The sequence below is a fragment of the Macaca mulatta genome, chromosome 7 (genome assembly GCF_049350105.2).
Source record: "Macaca mulatta isolate MMU2019108-1 chromosome 7, T2T-MMU8v2.0, whole genome shotgun sequence".
Lineage (NCBI taxonomy): Eukaryota > Metazoa > Chordata > Mammalia > Primates > Cercopithecidae > Macaca > Macaca mulatta.
This window is the reverse complement of record NC_133412.1, coordinates 161,924,868-161,946,683: the sequence shown is the minus strand read 5'-3', so window position 1 is coordinate 161,946,683 and position 21,816 is coordinate 161,924,868. Positions and strand designations below refer to the sequence as shown.

Genomic DNA, 21,816 nt, shown 5'->3' with positions numbered 1-21,816 from the left:
GTGACAAACCAAAGGACGATGTCTCTTTATTTTACAACCAGGATAGTAATCTATTCAGGTTTACCAAAGTAGAAAGCACAAATATTGAAATAAAAAACCCTGGGAAAATATTAACTGATACCTCTCTATATGGATTTCTTAGAGAAGGAAGGGAAGAAATGAAGTTTATAGATTCTTACTCTATGTAAGTATTTTACTAGTTTATTGATGTATATTTATTCTCACCTCAACCTTGTGAGAGTAAAATTATTTCCTTCAGTCTACAAATGATGAGGTTTAGGTTTGGAGAAATTAAATAATTTGCTTAAGATCAATCAGCTAATAGGTAGTAAAGCCTAAAGCCTTCAGTTTGTCTGGCTTTAAACACTGTGTAAATATACCTTTTAGCTAGGATATGTGTAAAAGGGGTCAACTTGCATCTTCCTATATAGCTTTCTTGAAAGGAGAGAAAACTCCTCCCTTTTTTCTTTCTGCCATTCTTCTTCCTTTCTTTGTGCCTCTCTACTTGCTCTTTCTCTCCTTCCTTTCCCTTTCCTTATTCCTTTCTTTCATTCACTCAGAAACATTAAGCACATTCTGTGTAGCAAGAAATGTGCTAGAAATATAAAGATAAATAAGACAACTTCTTGCCATGGTGGAAACTCATATTCTGAGTTGTGATACAGTGTCCTAAGTATAGATCAGAGAAGCTTGTCTCATCTATATTTATGACAATACCTTAGCACTATTGATGTTTTGGGGCAGGTAATTATTTGTTGTGGGAGGCTGACCTATGCATTGTAGGATATTTAGCAGCATCCCTGGTCTCAACCCGTTAGTGTCAGTAACACCCACTTCTCTGAGTTGTGGCAACCCAAAATATCTCCTGACAGTGCCCAGATGTCCCTTGGAAGGCAAAATCACCCTGTTTTTAAATGTAGAAAGATGTACAATGTCTTGTAGCAATGTAATGAAGAACTAATGATTAATTGTGTCCAGTAGAATCGAAGAAACCCTCGTAGAGATGATGACATTTGAGCTGAGTTGTTTACTTGGCAGAGGGGAAGTTGGGAAAAAGCATTCTAAGTGTATTATAGCATGTGTAAAAGGTAAAAGTAGAGAAAAAAAAAAAAAAGCCCAGATTATTTGAAGAACTATACATAACCCACAGTGTTCAAATCTTAGAATACATTATGGACATTAGTGGAGGAACTAATCAGGAGGGTAGGTGGAGGTTAAAACTACCTGGTTATCCCATATATTAACACAAACTGGGTCTTGGATGCACAGTTGTATTTAATGTTTTACGATCTAGCCTTTCCAGTGCAGGCACTTTCTGAGAAACCTTTGTCCTCATTTGGGGCATTTTCTTGTCAGGTTTTTGTGTTTGTTTTTGTGGGTATTTGCTTCATTCCACTTCTGAGTTTTCAGGTAGACAGGTGTGATTAAAAACTCTGTTCTAAGGTGTTTATTGTAGTGGAGTAATGGGTTTGCAGTAATAAGTCATACTTTTCCACCGAAAGGGAGGGTTTGGGAATCGAGACTAGATAAAGTTAAGTTGTTGGAAGAATTCCTTGATTGGAAATTTTACCTTTGTGTTTTGATGCTCTGTTTCCTGAAAATAACTCAGGGATGCTCCAGGTTTGTCCATCTACTGCTTTGATTCCTTGGATCTCACCCATTCTTTCACTTTAAGAAAAAAATAATAATAATTGTTGCAGAGGTCTCTGTATTTTGCAGCTTCCCTTTTGTAAGAAGCACTTTTCCCAAATAAAACAATTTTTAAAAAAGCAATTTAGATGAAAAATCTAGAGAGTTTTTGCCTTTCGGAGAATTAAATACAAAGAATAACCCCTTGTCAGGAACTGTAATCTTAAGTGGAAATGAAAGAATGTGAAAGAAACTTACCTGGAAAGTCGAGTAACGTGACTAATTGTGCTATCATTTAGAAATTTTGTTTAATTCAGCAAATACTTGTTGAGTGCTTCCTATTCAAAAACATTAAATGACGGGCGGATCACGAGGTCAGGAGATCGAGACCATCCTGGCTAACACGGTGAAACCCTGTCTCTACTAAAAAATACAAAAAAAAAAAAAATAGCCGGGCGAGGTGGCGGGCGCCTGTAGTCCCAGCTACTCGGGAGGCTGAGGCAGGAGAATGGCGTAAACCTCGGAGGCGGAGCTTGCAGTGAGCTGAGATCCGGCCACTGCACTCCAGCCCGGGTGACAGAGCGAGACTCCGTCTCAAAAAAAAAAAAAGCATTAAATGTTGTAGGGGAAACACAAAGATAACTCGGACTGGCTGCCACTATCGGGAGCTCAGAATGTAGTACAAGAATTGGACAAATTACTCTGTGCGTATATGTGTATGTGTGTATATGTGTGTGTGTATATATATAATTCACTAAAAATACACTGATTTAGATGTCCTGTGGGCAACTCAGGTTCAGTATGTCTAAAACAGAGATAAATAGCATTAGTCTTCCCTTCCAAACCTGTTCATCCGTTTCTGTTTCCTTCTTAGAACATACCTGGAAGTTAATCTTGTTCTTCACCCCTAAAGCTAGTCAGTCCTCAAGTTGTACCCATTCTTTCACCTGAATATGTATTTATTCTTTATCTTCAATATTCTTTTTATCTCTAATTTTTCCGTACCTCTACTGACAATCAGTGCTTCACAATTTCTGAAACATTACTATAGCCATTTGTCTCCTGCTTAAGTTTTTTCCTCTATCCATTTTCCCCGTTCACTAGTAATCTTTCTAAAAGTCTTAAAATTCTTCCATGTTTATTAGTATTAATAGCTTGTAGGCTGTCTAAACAGCTGTCTAAATAGCCACAAGCTCTAAATGGTAAGGGATGAAAAGGGGAGGTTGGAGAGTCAGACTTGGTTAAATGCAATTCAAGGTATAACATCAATGCAGAATTGGAAGTTGACTCCCAATGCAATTAAAGGCTTTTAACCAAATCTGACTCTCCAACTCCCCTTTTTATCTCTTATCATTTGCCTCTTTGTAAACTATTTTCTTGCCTTAGAATTTGTCCAACACGTATAATGCTATTTCACATCTTTTACTTAGTTCCTTCATCTTAGAAAACTCTTCCTCTTCACTTGTATTCAACCTTCCAACTTTAATTTCTGCTCCTTTTAAGACTTAGGCTAAGCCCATCTGAGAACTCTCCCAACCTCTCCATTCTCCCCTTCATCCCTGAGTGAGGTGCGCTAAGTGTACTTTAATAATACTCAATATTATACTAAATACTGTCTATACCTCATGGAATATGATATTGAAATCCAAGCTTTTCCACCTATTAGCTACTGGCAAATTACCTAACCCCTCTTTGCCTTCGTTTCTTCATCCTTTAAAATAAGGATATTATCTGTTCCTATCTCGTAGAGTTGTTGTGATTGGTACATGAGTCAGTCTTTGTAAGGTGCTTATGGAACAGTTTCTGGCACATAAATCACTTCTCAGTGAATGTTAGTCATCATCATAATTTCCAGGTGAGATGTCCACTAGACAATTGAAAATGTAAGTCTTGAATTCAGAGGAAAAGTAACTGTTCGAGAGAAGGACTTGGGGAGATATTTATTGTTTAACCACTGAAAGTATAGAAATGAGATATCTCAGGGCAAAAATGAAGAATGAGAAGACTGGAGAATTAAAGACCACCTTGGGAGAGGTTTGTATTTAAGTAACAGGTGAGGAAATTGAGAAGGAAACTCACTAGTGGGAGTCAAGGAAGCTGGGCGCTGTGGCTCACGGCCTCTAATCCTAGCAATTTCGAAAATCGAGGCGGCAGATCCCTTGAGCCCAGGAGTTCAAGGCCAGCCTGGGCACATAGTGAAACCCCATCTTTACAAAAAATACAAAAATTAGCCGGGCATGGTGGCACATGCCTGTAGTCCCTGCTACTTGGGAGGTTGAGACAGGAGGATCACTTGAGCCTGGGAGGCAGAGGTTGCAGTGAGCCAACATCATGCCATTTCACTCCAGCAGGGCAACAGGAGTGAAACGCTGTCTCAAAAAAAGTAAATAAATAAAAAATAAGGGTGGGGGTGGGGATCAAGGAAACCAGAGAACCAGAAGAGAGTAGTACAGTAAAACCATCAAAAGCATCAAATTCTGTAGAAGTTTTTATATAAAAAGAAAACTTAAAAGTTACTTTTACTACTATGTACCCATAAAACATGTTAAAAGTTTTCTAAAAAGTTACTTGGTAATGTTTGGCTGAATAACTTAGTGAAATATTGGCTGATTGCAGTGTTATTTGTTGTATATTTTTATAAAATCAATCTCGGCCGGGTGCCGGTAGTTCACACCTGTAATCCGAGAACTTTGGGAGGCCGAGGCGGGCAGATCACCTGAGGTCGGGAGTTCGAGACCAGCCTGACCAACGTAGAGAAACCCTGTCTCTACTAAAAATACAAAAAATTAGCCGGTGTGGTGGCGCATGCCTGTAATCCCAGCTACTCGGGAGGCTGAGATAAGAGAATTGCCTGAACACAGGAGGTGGAGGTTGCGGTGAGCCGAGATCGCGCCATTGCACTCCATCCTGGACAACAAGAGTGAAATTCCGTCTCAGAAAAATAAAAATAAATAAATGAATAAAATCAATCTCTAAATTAACTATAATTGATAGTTCTATTAATTATTTCAGGAGTTGTCTCTATATACAAAGATATCTCTTTATACTTATGGTTAAAGAAAGTGACTACTTGAGTCTAGAGGAATAATTAAGAATTGATAGTTTACCTGTGCATTAATGAACATCATAAACCAAGTTAAAAAATAAGTGACAGAGTGCTGCAGTAAAATTACCTTTTCAGGTCTGCTGACATGCTTGGTACTTTAACCCCCTCTGAATATTTATTTACCCCATTATTTTAGTCTAGAATTCTTTATATTCAAGTTCTGTACTTTCTGAAGGCCCACCTCCAGTACCTTCTCTTGCATGGACTCTTTCTCCACAGCCTTTTCATGTTCATTAAGCATCTATTAAGAGGTGTTTGTCTTTAATTGATAATGTCCTGTTTTCCCAGGAGTTTGCAAAAGTTACCTGAATGTCTTATTGCTCATTGTATTTAGCATAGAAACAATAGATGTTCAGTAAGCATTTATTATCTTTATTGATGAAACATGATAAAAGTCACATAGTTCTAGTTACATCATTCCTAGAAACACTGAACTTAGCTTCATTAGCTTTTTTTTTTTTTTTTTTTTTTTTTTTTTTGAGACGGAGTCTCGCTCTGTCGCCCAGGCTGGAGTGCAGTGGCGCGATCTCGGCTCACTGCAAGCTCCGCCTCTCAGGTTCACGCCATTCTCCTGCCTCAGCCTCCCGAGTAGCTGGGACTACAGGCGCCCACAACCGCGCCCGGCTAATTTTTTGTATTTTTAGTAGAGACGGGGTTTCACCGTGGTCTCGATCTCCTGACCTTGTGATCCGCCCGCCTCGGCCTCCCAAAGTGCTGGGATTACAGGCGTGAGCCACCGCGCCCGGCCAGCTTCATTAGCTTTTGAACAAGTGTAAGAAAAAAATATCAGTAACATGTATAGTCTGCTTTAAATTTTTATTTAATAAATTTCTGTGGTAAATAAGTCAAGCTGTAAAAATCTCTCATTTTATTTCCTTTTAATAGATATGGATATTAATTGTATATAATAACGTCTATAATTCTTTCTATTTTAGGTTGGTAGAGATCCCTCAATACATATATGGGATACAGAGACCATTAAACCATTGTCCATATTAAAGGGCCACCACCAATGTGGTATTAGTGCTGTTGATTTCTCAGGTAAGGCTGTTTGCTATCTCAGTAAGAATGAACAAAATGCAGAGGCAACACATAGCGTTTTAATCTAACTTATTGTTACCTAAGCTTGTCCTTCAGCTGTGACATTCACAGTTTTTATCAAATGTGTATACTGTTGTCCTTATCAAACACTATGAAAGTGTGGATTTGCTAGCTAGTTTATAATTATAACTTAATGAGTATAGTTTTAATACCTATTAAAATTTGCATGTTTCTAGTAACATAAAAATGTTTATCTACGTAACAACCTAAATTCATCTCAGTTACCACAAGTAGTTTGTATCTCCCACATTGGGCAAGCACTGATCTCACTGTTTTATAGCTAGAGTAAACTTTGAAAATGTTTAGGGTAAAAGGCTAGCAAAGAAAGAGTTGAGAACTGAAATACTTATTTTAGACATATTTATACAGTGACAATTTTAAGCTGTCTTGTAAAAATAATTTCAGATCATATTAGCGCTTTTCTGTTTATTTAAAAGTTTGACAACTGCAGATAGGTCTACAGTGAAAGGTAGGGTGTGAATTGGGAAGAGGGAGGAAATACTATTAATAGAGAATTCTATATTAAGAAACAGTGAATTAATGCTTTTGCTGCTCTGACTGAAGTGATAAATTATCCATAGTAGAGTTCAGCGGGAAATATATATACATATTCAAAGATTTGCTAACAGAAACTAGAAAACGAATTGCGAACCAAGTGAGTCACCAAGAAAAATACCACTGGAGCAATGAGGAACTAATTGAGCCTTGCAAAGTGTGGTAAAGTGGGAAATATTTTCTTGTGGTCTGAGCCTTTACAGTCTATAAACACGCACACCCATAGGATATTCACTGATCATTTGTCTCAATGATTTGTCTAATATGTTCATTATGTATTGCTTGATATGATTGACCTTTACTAAAAGGAGTTATATTAGTGGTAGTATGTTGTTGTAACTTACATGTTTTTCATTTGATTAACTTTTCATACTTACTCTAAGTTCTTATATTACAGTAGATTTCTTATGGTGAATTTAATTAAAATAAATATTTTCTTCATCCCTTTGTTAGTTTTCCCTTTCCTTCTATTTTTTAAATCTCTTTTTTCCATTTTTCTTATCTCCCTCCTCCCATCCCAACCTGATGGAGAGATAAGGAAAAGGAGGTCAGGTGCAATGAGAACAGATACATTTAGAGGATTTGAGAAAGTTTTATTCTCCCTCCCTTATAAATTCTGGTTCTTTTTATAGCTGTATGCATGCCTAGCATTTAACATTATTTTTATCAAATTTTAAATATAGGATGTGGGTCTAGAATATATACTGAATGTTTTCTCTCTTCTGAATGTTAATAGTCAGTTTATCTCTCTCATTAATTTTCCACAGCGGATGGGAAACGTTTGGCATCAGTTGGCATAGATGATAGCCATACTATTGTGCTGTGGGACTGGAAGAAAGGAGAGAAACTTTCAATAGCAAGGTAGGAAAAAAACTTGATATCACATTTGCAAAATACTAGAATTACTTTGGACTTAAAAATTTTTAAATTAAAACAATTTTGAAATCAAGCAAATATGTAACTTTTTATTGCTTCCATGTTTGTTACCATTGAATAAATAATATAATCATAGTAAATGATTTCAGAATTTCTTTGTAGATTTATCCTTTGTGAACCCACTTTTAAATATAACTATAATATGGCATTGGATATAACTATCTGAAATCTCCATGTACAGGTAGAGTGTGTTCTACTGTATGATAGAGCTGTTGGAGAGCATGATCAAATGCTCACATTATATATTAAAGTGAAAAAAGATACATATGCATATATATCACAAAGAAGTTATAGGTTTTTATTTTCTTATATTTTTCTTCATTTTCTAAGTTTTCTATAGTGAGCATGTATTTTTTTACAGTAATATTAACAATGCTTTAAAGGAGGAACTAGTCAACAGTGTCAGAGATTTTAACCTCCTCTTTATTAAAGCAGTGTTAAAGCACTTTAAATATATAGATAAATGCTTTTTATGGAATATATAGATAATGCCCAAATTAACAATAGTTTAAGAGGAACTTTGTAGTTGGAAAGGCTATCTTAAGCTATAACAAAGTATTGTTTTAAAATTGCCTTTAACCCATTCGTGCCACAAATAGCATTCCCTATGCACAGTACTGTAGTAAGTATTGTAGATACTGTCTGAAAGAAGTTCAGTTTTGACCATATCTGTCTTTTGAGATTCTCTTGAGCAGAATTACCATATTAAAATGATGACAAAAGAACAAATACACAAATACACAGACCACACCTGAGAGATAAGTGGGAGAAAAATATTCAGTAAATAGAGTAATCGAGATAGGATATGGATTAGGCAAGAGATTAGTACAGGAATGATGAATCTTTAGAGCTAAAACATTTTGATGTTTATTTCAGAGGAAGTAAAGATAAGATTTTTGTTGTAAAGATGAACCCCTATGTGCCTGATAAATTAATTACAGCTGGAATTAAACACATGAAATTTTGGCGTAAAGCAGGTAAGAAAGTGCTTCTTTTTTATTCTGTAGAATTTTAAGAAATTATTGCTTTTGAAAGTAATTTAGCTAAGTGCAGTGTGTACCCTAGACTGCATCCTGGAATAGAACAGGAACATTAGGAGAAAAACTGATGAAATCTGAATGAAGTCTTGAGTTCATTAAATAATAATGTATCAAATATGTTGGTTTCGTAGTTTCAGTAAATGGTCTATGGTAATATAAGATGTTAACGTTGGCTGGGTACAGTGACTCATGCCTGTAATCCCAGCACTTTGGGAGGCCGAGGTGGGAGGATCACTTGAGCCTAGATGTTCAAGAGCAGCCTGGGCAACATAGTGAGACCCTGTCTCTACAAAAAAATAAAAAATTAGCTGGGCATGGTGGTGTGTACCTGTGGTCCCAGCTTCTTGGGAGGATAAGGTGGGAGGATCACTTGAGCCCAGGAGGTTAAGGCTGCAGGGAGCTGTGATCTCCCACTGCACTCCAGCCTAGGCAACAGAGCAAGACCTTGTCTAAAAAAAAAGATATTAGCATTAGTAGACACCAAAGTGTATGAGAGAATATTCTGTAATTCCTTTGAATCTTTTTTGGAAATCTAAAATTATCTAAAATAAGTTTATTTTTTTAAAGTAATTTACTGTTGTATTGATACATTTTAAACAAATAGAAGATTTATTGCCATTTATTGGCTGCATTTATGTAGTTGATATGGTTTGGCTGTGTCCCCACCCAAATCTCACCTTGAATTGTAATAATCCCCACGTATCAAGGGCAGGGCCAGGTAGAGATAATTGAATCATGGGGGTGGTTTCCCATACTGTTCTTGTGGTAGTGAGCAAGTCTCATGAGATCTGATGGTTTTATAAATGGGAGTTCCCCCTGCATAAGCAATTTTGCCTGCCACCATGTAAGACATGACTTTGCTCCTTATTCACCTTCAGCCATGATTGTGAGGCTTCCCCAGCCATGTGGAACTGTGAATCAATTAAACCTCGTTCCTTATAAATTACCCAGTCTTGGGTATGTCTTTATGAACAGTGTGAAAACAGACTAATACAGTAATATTCATACTTGCAAAAAAATTCAATATATGAGATTAATCAAATTATGTCCAGACTTTTTCTTCTGTTAAAGACATGTTCTATAGTCTAAACTGAAAAAGAAAATATTTTAAAAAATTACTCATATGCTATAAAATGATATAAAAGTGGAATGCTATATTACTTTAGTCATTTGTAACTATAAAATAAAAAATGTCTGTTTTCTAAATAGTATACTTATAAATTCCAGCAATGTGACATCAAAATCTCAATAAATTGAAACTGTTCAGAGAAAATATGTGAATATAGGAAGAAGTAAAACATTATTAGAAAAGAATAAACTTAGTTAAGACATTTCCCAAGTTCAAGTAACTTTCAAGTTGTAAATTACATGGGACATGGATTAATTTTCAGTCTTGGATTTAACACTTTATCAAAAACTCATCAGATGACAGTATATGCATTTACAAAGTAAAAAGAAGTATTTTTACATTTGTAATTTCGTTTCCATATGCTTAAACAAACTTTTCATTTGGGCACCTTAGTCACTGGTAATTGCAAATTCACAGCAAATAATACAGTTGCACCTCACAGCATCAGAAAGTGTCACGGATTGGTTCCAGGATTCCCCGAGGATACCCAAATCCATGCTGCTCAAGTCCCTTGTATAAAATGGTATGGTATTTGCATATAATTTATGCACATCCTCCTGTATATTTTCAGTCATTTCTAGATTACTGATAATATCTAATATAATGTAAATGCTATGTAAATAGTTTGTTATACTGTTGTTTAGGGAATAATGACAAGGAAAAAATGTCTGTACGTATTCAGTATAGATGCCACCATCCTTTTTTTCTTTTTGAAACAGAGTCTTGCTCTGTCGCCCAGGCTGGAGTGCAGTGGTATGATCTCGGCTCACTGAAACCTCTGCCTCACGGGTTCAAGTGATTCTCCTGCCTCAGCCTCCTAAGTAACTGGGATTACAGGTGCCTGCCACACCACGCAGCTGATTTTTGTATTTTTTAGTAGAGATGGGGTTTCACCATGTTGGCCAGGCTGGTCTCAAAGTCCTGACCCCAGGTGACCAACCTGCGTTGGCCTCCCAAAGTGCTGGGATTACAGGCATGAAGTACCATGCCTGTCCCATCCTTTTTAAAAGGAATATTTTCAATCCACATTTGATTAAATCCACAGATGCAAAACCTGAGAATATGGAAGGCCGATTGTACTTAGTATTTCTGTCCTCAAAAAGAACTATGAATTTGTTTGAAATAAGATTTCAAGAAGGTAAATAGTCTTGCAATGAAAATACTTCCAAATGAATAACTTTCTCTCTTAAGTTTGGTTAGACGGTTGAAGGTTGAACATTTCAACCTTCCTTACTTTTGGGGTTCTGATCCACAGAGTTCATTAACCAACTGGGAAGTAAGTATCCACTTACTTAACCTGACTAAGTATTGTTAACCCTCTAAATGCATAGTTTTAGGTAAACTAGGTTGAAGGAGATGACTTAGACTTGAGGTTAACATGGGGCTTCTTGCCTCCCATTCCAGATCTAGGCTTTGAGAATTTCAAGTTTTGAATTCTCAGTCTCTCCCCTAAGGAATTTGAACTCTATTCATGGTAGGGACAGAGGGATGGGGAGCCACTGAAAGTCTTTGATGCAATAACAACATGACCTGATTACATGACCTCGTGTAACAGGAACGTGTTATCCTGTGTGTATCATCGAGAAAAGCCAGCTGTCAGTGCTCTAAACCAAAGGTGGCAAACTTTTTCTGTAAATGGCCAGATAGTAAATATTTTAGGTTTTCTAGGCCAAAGGACAAAATCAAGAGTATTATGTAGGTCATTATAGAACAAGAGAGAAAACTGTCCTGCCCTGCTTACCCTGTTTGCACCCAGTTGCCATTAGACATTCTGTCTGCCAGGGAATGGGCCTGGCAGGTTGTGGTGGGGAGTGAAACTATAGTGAGCTTCACTCTACCCTAGTGACACATAGATCCTAGTGTGTCCTTCTGTTCCTGGAGAGCCCAACCTTCTGAATTTGGGCAGCTGACCAGAAGTGGGGCAACTGCTACACTGAGATTCCACTGCCAGATAACAAGCAGTTGCCATTAGCAGAGTCTCTAGCTTGTAGGTGGGGGCCAGCCCAGAGTTGGGGCAGATGCTACTTACAGCCACAAACCAGGGAGGCAGACCCTGGGTGCAGAGAAGTAAACAGACTTGGTCTCTGCAGCTCAGAGTGCTAACCTGCTCTAGTGGACGTTGTACAAAAACAGGTAGTGGCAGGATTTGGCATTCAGTCTGTAGTTTGCCCACCCTGCTCTAGAAGATACTTTGCCCTCTAGTAAAGGCCAGTTCTCCCACTTGTGCACTTGATACTTTCTGTCATCTACTCAAGGGCGTCACTCTAACTCTTCTACCCTTTCTCTACTGTATCATCAATTTTCCTCTCTACTGACTTTCTTTTTAGCATACAAGTGTGATGTGATTTCTCCATCTTAAATAAGTGACACAAAACCCTCTTCCAACTCTGTTTTCCAGTTGCTGATCAATTTGTCATCTTACTTCTATGCTAAACCACCTCTAAACAGTTGTTCCTACTTTCAATTTGCAATTTATGTTCTCTTTCTTTCTCTTTAGAAAAGTCTAATCTAGTTTTTTTCACCTCACCACTCCACCCAGCTGCTCTTACAAGGTCACTAATGACTCTGCCTTCTATGTTGAGAAAAGACAGTCTTCTGAATACATTTGGAATCTGACCGCTTTTCGTCATCTTCTATGATATCACTTTGGTCTGCCACCTTTACCATTTGCCCAGATGATTGAAATAGCCTTCTAACTCCTTTCATCCTTGACCTCCCTTGTATCTATTCTCAATCCAGAAGTCAGAATGAACCTCTTAATAAATCAGTTGCCAGATCTTGTCATTTCACTACTCAAATGTTTTGCATCTCATGTAAAGCAAAAGTTGGCCATGTTTACAATGGCCTGCAATACTGCCTTTGACCTCTCCAACCCCATTTCCCATTACTGTCTTCCCTTCTTTGCTACTCCATACTGGTCTCCCTGGATGTTACTTAGCGATTTCAGTCTTGTTGTACTGGGGCCTTTGCCCGTGCTGCTCCCTCTGCCTGGAACACTCTTCTAGCATGGCTTGCTCTTGCTACCTCCTTCAACTTTTCTTTTTTTTTTTTTTTTGAGACAGAGTCCTGCTCTGTCGCCCAGGCTGGAGTGCAGTGGCCGGATCTCGGCTCACTGCAAGCTCCGCCTCCCGGGTTTATGCCATTCTCTTGCCTCAGCCTCCCGAATAGCTGGGACTACAGGCGCCCGCCACCTCACCCGGCTAGTTTTTTTTTGTATTTTTAGTAGAGATGGGGTTTCACTGGGTTAGCCAGGATGGTCTCGATCTCCTGACCTCGTGATCCGCCCGTCTCGGCCTCCCAAAGTGCTGGGATTACAGGCTTGAGCCACAGCGCCCGGCCTCAACTTTTCATTTAGATACATCTTGATGAGGCTTACCTTAACCACCCTACTTAAAATGGACTCCTCCCGCTTCCTGTCTCCTTTTTATGCTTACGTTTTCTCCAAAGCACCCATCATCATCTAACACACTGTATATTTTACTAGTTACATTTATTGACTGTCTTTCACCATGAAGCTCCAAGGAATTTTGTTGTCTTGCCTCTTTGGTTCATAAGTCTACCCCTGGTACATTGAATAGTGCCTAGCATGTATATTTCTTTTTTCTTTCTCTTTTTTTTTTTTTTTTTTTGAGACAGGGTTTTGCTCTGTCACCTAGGCTGGAACGTAGTGGCACAATCATGGCTCACTGCAACCTCTGCCTCTCAGGCTCAATCTATCCTCTGGCCTCAGCCTCTCAAGTGGCTGGGACCACAGGCGCCCACCACCATGCCCAGCTAATGTATTTCTTGAATGAATGAAGGAGGGAAGGAATTTGTGAGTTCAATTGGGAAAAATGGGCAAAAGATATCAATAGGATTGATGACCAATAAAAATATGAAAATATGATCAAGCATAATATTCACAGAAATGCAAATTTAAACCACAATAAAATTCAGTTGGTGTTTCATATTCCCCAGTGTGACAACACAAACTGTTCCCAAAGGTGGGAAACAAGGAATTCTTTTCACTGTTAGTAGGAATGTGCATTGGTATATAAACTTTAGAAAACAGTTTGGCAAGAGCTGATCCCTCTTTGATCTATATGCTATGCCTTTTGCACATTACTCTATTACTATTCCCAGGCATTCCTAGAGAAATTCTTGCACTCGTGTAGAAGAGGCCTTTACAAGAATGTTTAAAGCAGCATTGCTTTTAATAGCAAAAACTTGGAAGTAACTTAAATGCCCATTAATAGGAAAATGGATAAACCATGGTATGTTTATATAATGGAATGCTATTGGTTATGAAAGTGAGTTTTCTAACATGTAAACAACTCTATAACAAATCATTGGTGAATAAAGCAAGTTGCAAAAGAATACATACAGGATGATATTTATAGAAAAATTTAAAACATGAAAAAATATGACATTGCTTAAAAATTCACGAATATGTTATATATAAAGGAATGCATGAGAAGAATCAGTATCACATTCACAATAGCAGAGGGTGAAGAAGGGAGATGAGATTGGCATGACATTTCAGTTACTCTGGGATCTTTTTGTAGGTCAGTGGATGTACAGGCATTCATTGTATTGGGGTTTTTAAATGCCTTTTTGTATTCTTAAATATGTCATAATGAAAACTTTAAAAAACATCATCAAAAGTGCTAAGGACTGATTAAAACAGACTTAGTCCAGGTCTTTGTTTATCTAAAAAGTTACGGTCTTAATGCAGATATGCAAGGTGTAACCCGCATCACTGATTGAGACACCTGTATTTTTCAGTTCTCCTTACTGTTGCATGCCTTTCTATTCAAACAACAACAACAGTAGAAAAGGAATTTTGCTTCTTTATAATTGCGTACATTTTGAAAGTGGTACTTTCATAATATTTTTTGTGAACTAGGGGGAGGATTGATTGGAAGAAAAGGCTACATAGGCACACTGGGGAAAAATGACACAATGATGTGTGCAGTGTATGGATGGACTGAAGAGATGGCTTTTTCTGGAACATCCACAGGAGATGTGTGTATCTGGAGAGACATCTTTCTTGTAAAAACAGTGAAAGCACATGATGGGCCAGTGTTCAGTATGCATGCTTTGGAAAAAGTAAGTAACCTAAAGAGATTTCAAGTTAAACATAATCTGTCATGGAGAGTAAAGCGTTTTCAGAAGTAAAGGAACACTGCCTTTCTGCTTGGCTGGACTATCCAGCAGTAGTCTGTGGGCTAGGCTCATCTTGACTTTTCTTTGTTTCTCTTTTCAAACTCCTGAACACAGAATGAAATAGGTCTGCAGTGTTTTGTTTTGAGACAGGTCACTCTGTCACCCAAGTTGGAGTGCAGTGGTGTGATCACAGCTCACTGCAGCCTCCAACTCCTGGGCTCAAGATATCCTCCTGCCTCAGCCTCTTGAGTAGCTGTGACTACAGGCAAGTGCTACCTGCTCCCATCTAATTTTTTAAAATTTTTCGGTAGAGATTATGTTGCCCAGTGTAGTCTCCAACTCCTGGGCTTAAGCTCTTCTCCCACCTCAGCCTTCAAAGTGTTGGATTACAGGCATGAGCCACTGTGCCAGCCAGGTCTGCTGTTTTTTTTCTTTTTTCTTTTTTTAAAGTTTAACTTCATGTTCTTAAGCTCATGCTATGTGTCAAAAACCAGCTGTTTATATATAATCACCATATCCTATCAGGTAGTTACTATTATTGTTTTCTCATTTTAAGGATGAGGTTATTATGTAGACTCCAGGAGGGTATATGTAACTTTGAGTGGTAATCTGAGGTATAGTTACAGATTTTAGAAACTATGTTTCTAAAGCCCCATCCTAAAAGTAAAATGTTTAGTGTCACTGTAAGTATTATTGCGGATTCCATGTAGACGGTTTAAAAAACAATGAATTCTTATGCTTATTCCTATTCTTTACAAGCTGTAACTTTTGGCTATATTCTTTTTTCTAGAAGTTTTCAATTTAAGGAAAAAGGCTACTATTTAAAAAAAAATTTAGATTTTTATTAACTTGGACCTTTTTTTTTCATAGGGGTTTGTAACTGGAGGAAAAGATGGTATAATAGCTCTTTGGGATGACTCTTTTGAAAGATGTCTCAAGACCTATGCTATAAAAAGAGCTGCATTGGCCCCGGGATCTAAAGGTGATTTGAGACTTATGGGAGATTTTTATAGGAAAAAAGATTAACTGCTTATTAATATGCTTGATCACTGAGGTGGAACACATGGCATATATTTTTCCTTCTTGTTGGGCATCAGCATTAAGTGGAAGAAATCACTTAATGATACCAGAATCATTGCCGTCTTTTCAAAAATCTATTTTCTGTGATGCACATTGTAAAATATTTGTGAAGTACAAGATTATGAATCCTAATTTTTGACATTAATTTTCCAAAGAAAATTTCCATGTGAACATCACAGTTATCACCAGTCAGGAACTTGTGTGCAACTTTGACATTTTGTTTCACCTTGGCATTTTGTTGACCCTGCCTCTCTAGCCTCACAGGCCCTTTTTCTGTTTGCCATTTGTTCGTTTGTTTATTTATTTATTTATTTATTTATTTAAGAGACAGGGTCCTGCTGTGCTGCCCAGGCTGGAGTGCAGTGGTGCAGTCATAGCTCACTGAAACCTTGAACCCCTAGACTCAAGTGGTCCTCCTGCCTCAGCCTCCTGAGTAGCTGGGACTAAAGGTGCCTGCCACCATACTCAGCAAATTTTCAAATTTTTGTACAGCCAGGGTCTCTCTATGTTGCCCAGGCTGCTCTCAAACTCAAGTGACCCTCTAAACTTGGCCTCCTGAAGCACTGAAATTACAGGCATGAGCCACTGTGCTTGGCTTTTTTTTTTTTTTTTTTTTTTTTTAAGAGAAGGAAGGGTGCAAGGGCAGTATTAGGCCCAACTCCCTGTCCGCTGACCATCCTCCGGGCTGTGGGCCCAGAAGGTGCATTTTCTTTTGAGCACATTTCTTCCTTTAAGGCATGGCATCACACTCTCCCTGACCTCTGGGCCTTTCTACATGTTTTTACTTTTTCCTAAAACATGTCCTTCCTCTTCCCTCCTACCCCCTCCAGTTACTTGACAACATACTTATTTTTCAAATGTCAAACCTGATCTTTTTTCTAGGATGATTTCCCCCACCTGTACTCACCTCCTCTTGAAAAAGTTCGATTCCACTGCTATGTGCTCCTATTTCAATATGCCCCTAACACAGGGTCTGTTTTCCTCATTGTATGCTCTGGAAGGGCAGGAGTTGGGTCTATCATCTTTACTAATGTGTTGCTGAAGCCTCCCTAGGACAAGTAGACATAAATATAGTCGGCCCTCTGTATCTGGGGGTTCCATATCCTCAGATTCAACCAACTGCAAATAGAAAATATGCGAGAGAAAAATAAAAGGTAACAATAGAACAATAAAAATAATATAAAAATACAGTATAACAGCTATTTACATAGCATTTACATTGTACTAGATATAAGCAATCTAAAGGTGATTTAAAGCATATGGGGGCCAGGCGTGGTAGCTTGCGTCTGTAATCCCAGCACTTTGAGAGTCCCAGGTGGGTGGATCTCCTGAGCCCAGGAGTTCAAGACCAGTCTGGGCAAAATGGCAAAACCCCATCCTGAAAAAAAAAAAAAAAAGGAATGATGTATGTGGATTATATGCAAATACTGCTCCATTTTATATGAGGGACTGGAGCATCCATAGATTTTGGTGTCTGTGGTGGTCCTGGAATCAATCCCTGAAGGATACTGAGGGCTGACTATGTATCTTGAGTTGAATTAAAATTACTAATAAGAATATTGTAAATACTCTAAGAGGGGCAGGAGATGGATAAGGAAGGACTAATGTAAGAAGAGGTAAACAAATAGTTGTCAGAATGGTAGGAGGAAATCTGAGAATAGAATCATAGAATTATAATACATAGGTGGTACTTATTTTGAGATTACTCAATTGAATGATTGGGGATAATGTAGTACATTTATTAGAAAAAATACAGGAGAAAACCTTGTAATATGATTTTCACTGTCAAAGTAGCTTAATTGGCAATATATACACCCTTGTATTATAGTAACTGTATGTCTAGAAGAACATCTTCATTTAACATTTCAGGTCTTCTCTTGGAAGATAATCCATCTATACGTGCCATATCCTTAGGACATGGTCATATTTTAGTTGGCACAAAGAATGGCGAAATACTAGAAGTGGATAAAAGTGGCCCAATAACACTTCTGGTTCAGGTAATTTTAAATGCTAATTTGCTTTTTTTTCTTTACATACAATTGATTATTTCAATATATAAGAGCCAAAAGTTGACAGTGATGAAAAATAATGTTAAATTAGGGAAATATTTGTTAATGTATACAGAAAAAAAATCAAATTTGGTTATAGCTAAATGATTGGGTATCAGTAAATATACATATTCTTATATGGAATAATTGCCAATATTTTAAGTAATTTCTTATCACAAAATAAGGGACCAATGAAAAGAAAAACCAGTTGTAATTAATTTAACCCAGTCTGTTTTTAATTTTATTTATGTAAGGTATATTTGTTGAGCCTAAGGCAATTATTTTTCTCTGAAACTCTTTATTAGGTCATTCTTAAGTTTCTAAGAAAAAATAAAAATGAATATGTGAATGTATGCTAAAAGTTTATTGTTGAAAATGAAATATCAGTGAAAAGATATAAATAATAAAACAATCCAGAAATATAAAAATTATGTGATAGAGATGTAAAATTAAAAAGCAAGATTAGGTGCTGGTTATATGATCCTTAACATTTCCATCAGGAATGCTGGATTTGATTTGTAGATTTATATTTCTTCTATGTATTATATTTTTCTGGAAAATAGGGAAATAAATTAATACCATAAAACAGTAAATGAAATAGGATACATCTTGTTGAAAAATTGTCCTTATGCAACTCTACATAGCAACACCAAACTTTGGCTTGCCTTTTTACCCTGAAAAACAATTTTCTTTCTTAATACAGACTTATTTCTTCTGCAACCCCCACTTCACTGTTACACCACCAATGAGCACACCTAGATGAGAACACTGGGCAGGCTTTAATGTTAATGTAACATTTTGATAGGTCAAGGAAAATTTGTAAACAGATGACGAAATGTTATATGTTAAATTAATTGGTGTCTTACTGTTTAATTTCACTTACATAATATGCCTTTGAAGTAAAAAGATGGTGAGGTCATGGTGTTTAACATGTTTGTGATGTCTTGGAAAATATTAACACAAGTATGCTTTTACAGATGAATCCAAATATGAAATTATTAAAAACACAGTTTCTTAACTGTGAAAAAAGATTTAGAAGTCACAAATAATGTCTGTTACGAGAAAAACTTTAGACAAAATAAATTTAACAGAGTTAATCTGCACATTAAAAGAGGGCTGGCTTGGTGGCTTATGCCTGTAATCTCAGCATTTTGGGAGGCTGAGGCAGGCAGATCACTTGAGCCCAGGAGTTTGGGAAGATGAGGTGGGCAGATTGCTTGAGCCCAGCATGAGCAACATAGTGAGACCCTGTCTCAGAAAAAAAAAAAAAAAAAATCATGAATTAGGCAGCACTGGAAAAGGCTCAGAGAGATCCACTGTAGCAGTGTGGGCAGTGAGATTTTATAGGCTGAGTCCGGAAGTAAAACAAAAAAAAAATGTATTTGATTGGTTAGAATGGAAAGACCTCACTTAGAGATTGGTTGGCAGATTCTGATTGGCATAGTCTCTAGTTTCATTTCACTGTTTACATTGGGCTTTGGTTTGCTTACATAGGAACCTAAAGCGCCGAACCTTTGGCCTCCCAGTTAAAATTTTTTAAAATGTCCTGTTGTTTTTAGTATTTATTGTAGAGTTCAAGATTTCAATTGTCTTATTTTCTTCTTGAGATTGGAAACAAGATAAGGATACCAGATCACACCATTATTGTCCAGCATTTTGTGTGAGGTCTTAGCCAATCCAGTAAAACAAAACACTAATTAAGGTGTATGTGTTGGAAAGGAATGGACAACAGTATTGGTATTTTTGGGTGTTATAACCCTATACCTTGAATATCAAGGGAATAAACTGAAAAAATATTAGAACTAATTAAAGAGTTCTGTAAAGTGATTAGATGCAAAATCCACTTATAAAAATCAATAGTGTTTCTATACACTAGCAATAACTAGTTAGAAGATATGATATTAAAAATGCTACTTGCTGGCTGGGCACCGTGGCTCACACCTGTAATCCCAGCACTTTGGGAGGCTCAGACAGGTGGATCACAGGTTTGAGACCAACCTGGCCAATGTGGTGAAACTCCGTCTCTACTAAAAATACAAAAATGAGCCAGGCATGGTGGCAGGTACCTGTAATCACAGCTACTCAGGAGGCTGAGGCAGGAGAATTGGTTGAACCTGGGAGGTAGAGGTTCCAGTGAGCCAAGATCATGCCACTGCACTCCAGCCTGGGCAACAGAGCAAGATTCCCTCTCAATAAATAAATAAATAAATAAAATGTTACTTGCACCAGGTGCAGTTGCTCATGCCAATAATCCCAGCTACTCAGGAGGCTGAGGTGGGAGAATCACTTGAAGCCGAGTGTTCAAGATCAGCCTGGGCAACATAGCGAGACCCCCCCACACACACACACCTCTAAATAAAATAAAATTAGCTGGGTTTTCTTGCACACATGTGTAGTCCCAGCTACTCAGGAGGCTAATGTAGGAGGATCACTTGAGCCCAGGAGTTCAAGGGTGCAGTGAGCTATGATTGCACCACTGCATGGCAGCCTGAGTGACAGAGGGAGACCTCATTTCTTTAAAAGAATGGTGCTCACACACAAAAAAATACAGTAACGGGGAATAAATATAGCTAAAAATATACTCGACCTGTGTTAACAAAACTGTAAGATTTTACTAAAGAATAAAAGAAATAAGTTATATAAATTTAATCACAATCAAAATATTAGATTTTTTACAAATTCTGGAAAGACATTAAAAACCATATAGAAGAAAAAATATTCAAGAATAGTTAAGAAAACTTTGAGAAACTCTCCATGCTAGAAATAAAAATATTATAAAATGATAGTAATTACAAGTATAGGAATATATGTACCCTACAGAAGTGTTTACATATATTTAACAACAACAACAACAACAAACTGTACAGTGTTTGTAGCAGCATTATTCCATGGATCACTTTGGGGAGTAAGTGCCATCATAACATTAAGTCTTTCAGTCCATGAACATGGGATAAGCTCCCTATTTAATTAGATCTTCTTTTAACTTTTTCTGAGTGTATTGTAGTTTTCAGTGTATAGATCTTGCACTCATTTTGTTAAATTTATTTTTAACTTTCATTATTTTTAATGCTGTTATAAATACAATTGTTTTCTTAATTTTGATTGTATATTATTCATTTCTTGTATATCAAAATGCAGTAGATTTTCACATTAACCTTATAACCTGTAAACTTGCTGACCTCATTTATTAGTTCTGATAGTTTTATAGTGGATTATTTAGGATTTTCTGTATACAAGATTATGTCATCTGTAAATACACGTAGTTTTACTTCTTCTTGTCCAATCTGGATGCCTGCTATTTCTTTTTCTTGTCCCATTGTCCTGACTAGAACCTCCAGTACACTGTTAAATGTAAGTGGTGAGAACAGAACATCCTTGTCTTGTTCCTGGTCTTAGAGTGAAAGCATCTAGTCCTCCACCATTGAGTATAATGTTAACTTGGGTTTTTCATAGATGCTCCTTACTGATTTTAAGTTGAGGAGTTACTACCCTTTTATTCCAAGTTTGAGGAGCATTTTCATCATAGATGGGGAGGGATTTGTCAATTTTTCTGTGTCTATTAAGCTGATCATGTGGTTTTCATTTTTAATTCTGTTGATATAGTATATTACATTCATTGATTTTTTATGTAATGTCAATCTTGCATTCCTAGGATAAATCCTACTTGGTTGTGGTATCTAATTTTTTATATGTATTGGATTTGGTTTGCCACTATTTTGTTGAGGATTTTAGCATTAGTATTTATAAGGGATATTGGTCTTTAGTTTTCTTGTGATATCTTTGATATCACAAGAAATCAGGCTTTAATATCAGGGTAATAATGACTTTATAATATAATTCAGGAAGGGTTCCCTCATCTTTGTCTCTTTCCCAGACCACACCCAACTGTTAAACTCCTTTAATTGCTAGCTTATTGCTCTATTATTTTCAGTTTTCAACATTTTCCTCAGGTATAAATTGTGCCACAGGCTAAACCAATCAAATTCAGGTTCCTTTAAAGGGGTACTTCCCAAGGTTAGTGTTTGAGGTTTGTTTCTGACTCCAAGC

General features: G+C 37.1%; 1 protein-coding gene across 1 annotated transcript in view; it reads left to right on the top strand.

The window, feature by feature from the left end:
* EML5 (EMAP like 5) overlaps positions 1–21,816 on the top strand; it is a 192,335-nt gene that overhangs the window by 91,250 nt on the left and 79,269 nt on the right. The window contains exons 15-20 of the mRNA XM_015144346.3: positions 5,671–5,776; positions 7,159–7,252; positions 8,204–8,304; positions 14,382–14,584; positions 15,512–15,623; positions 17,591–17,718. Of these exons, the coding sequence (XP_014999832.2) occupies positions 5,671–5,776; positions 7,159–7,252; positions 8,204–8,304; positions 14,382–14,584; positions 15,512–15,623; positions 17,591–17,718 (744 nt within the window). The remainder of the gene's footprint in view (positions 1–5,670; positions 5,777–7,158; positions 7,253–8,203; positions 8,305–14,381; positions 14,585–15,511; positions 15,624–17,590; positions 17,719–21,816) is intronic.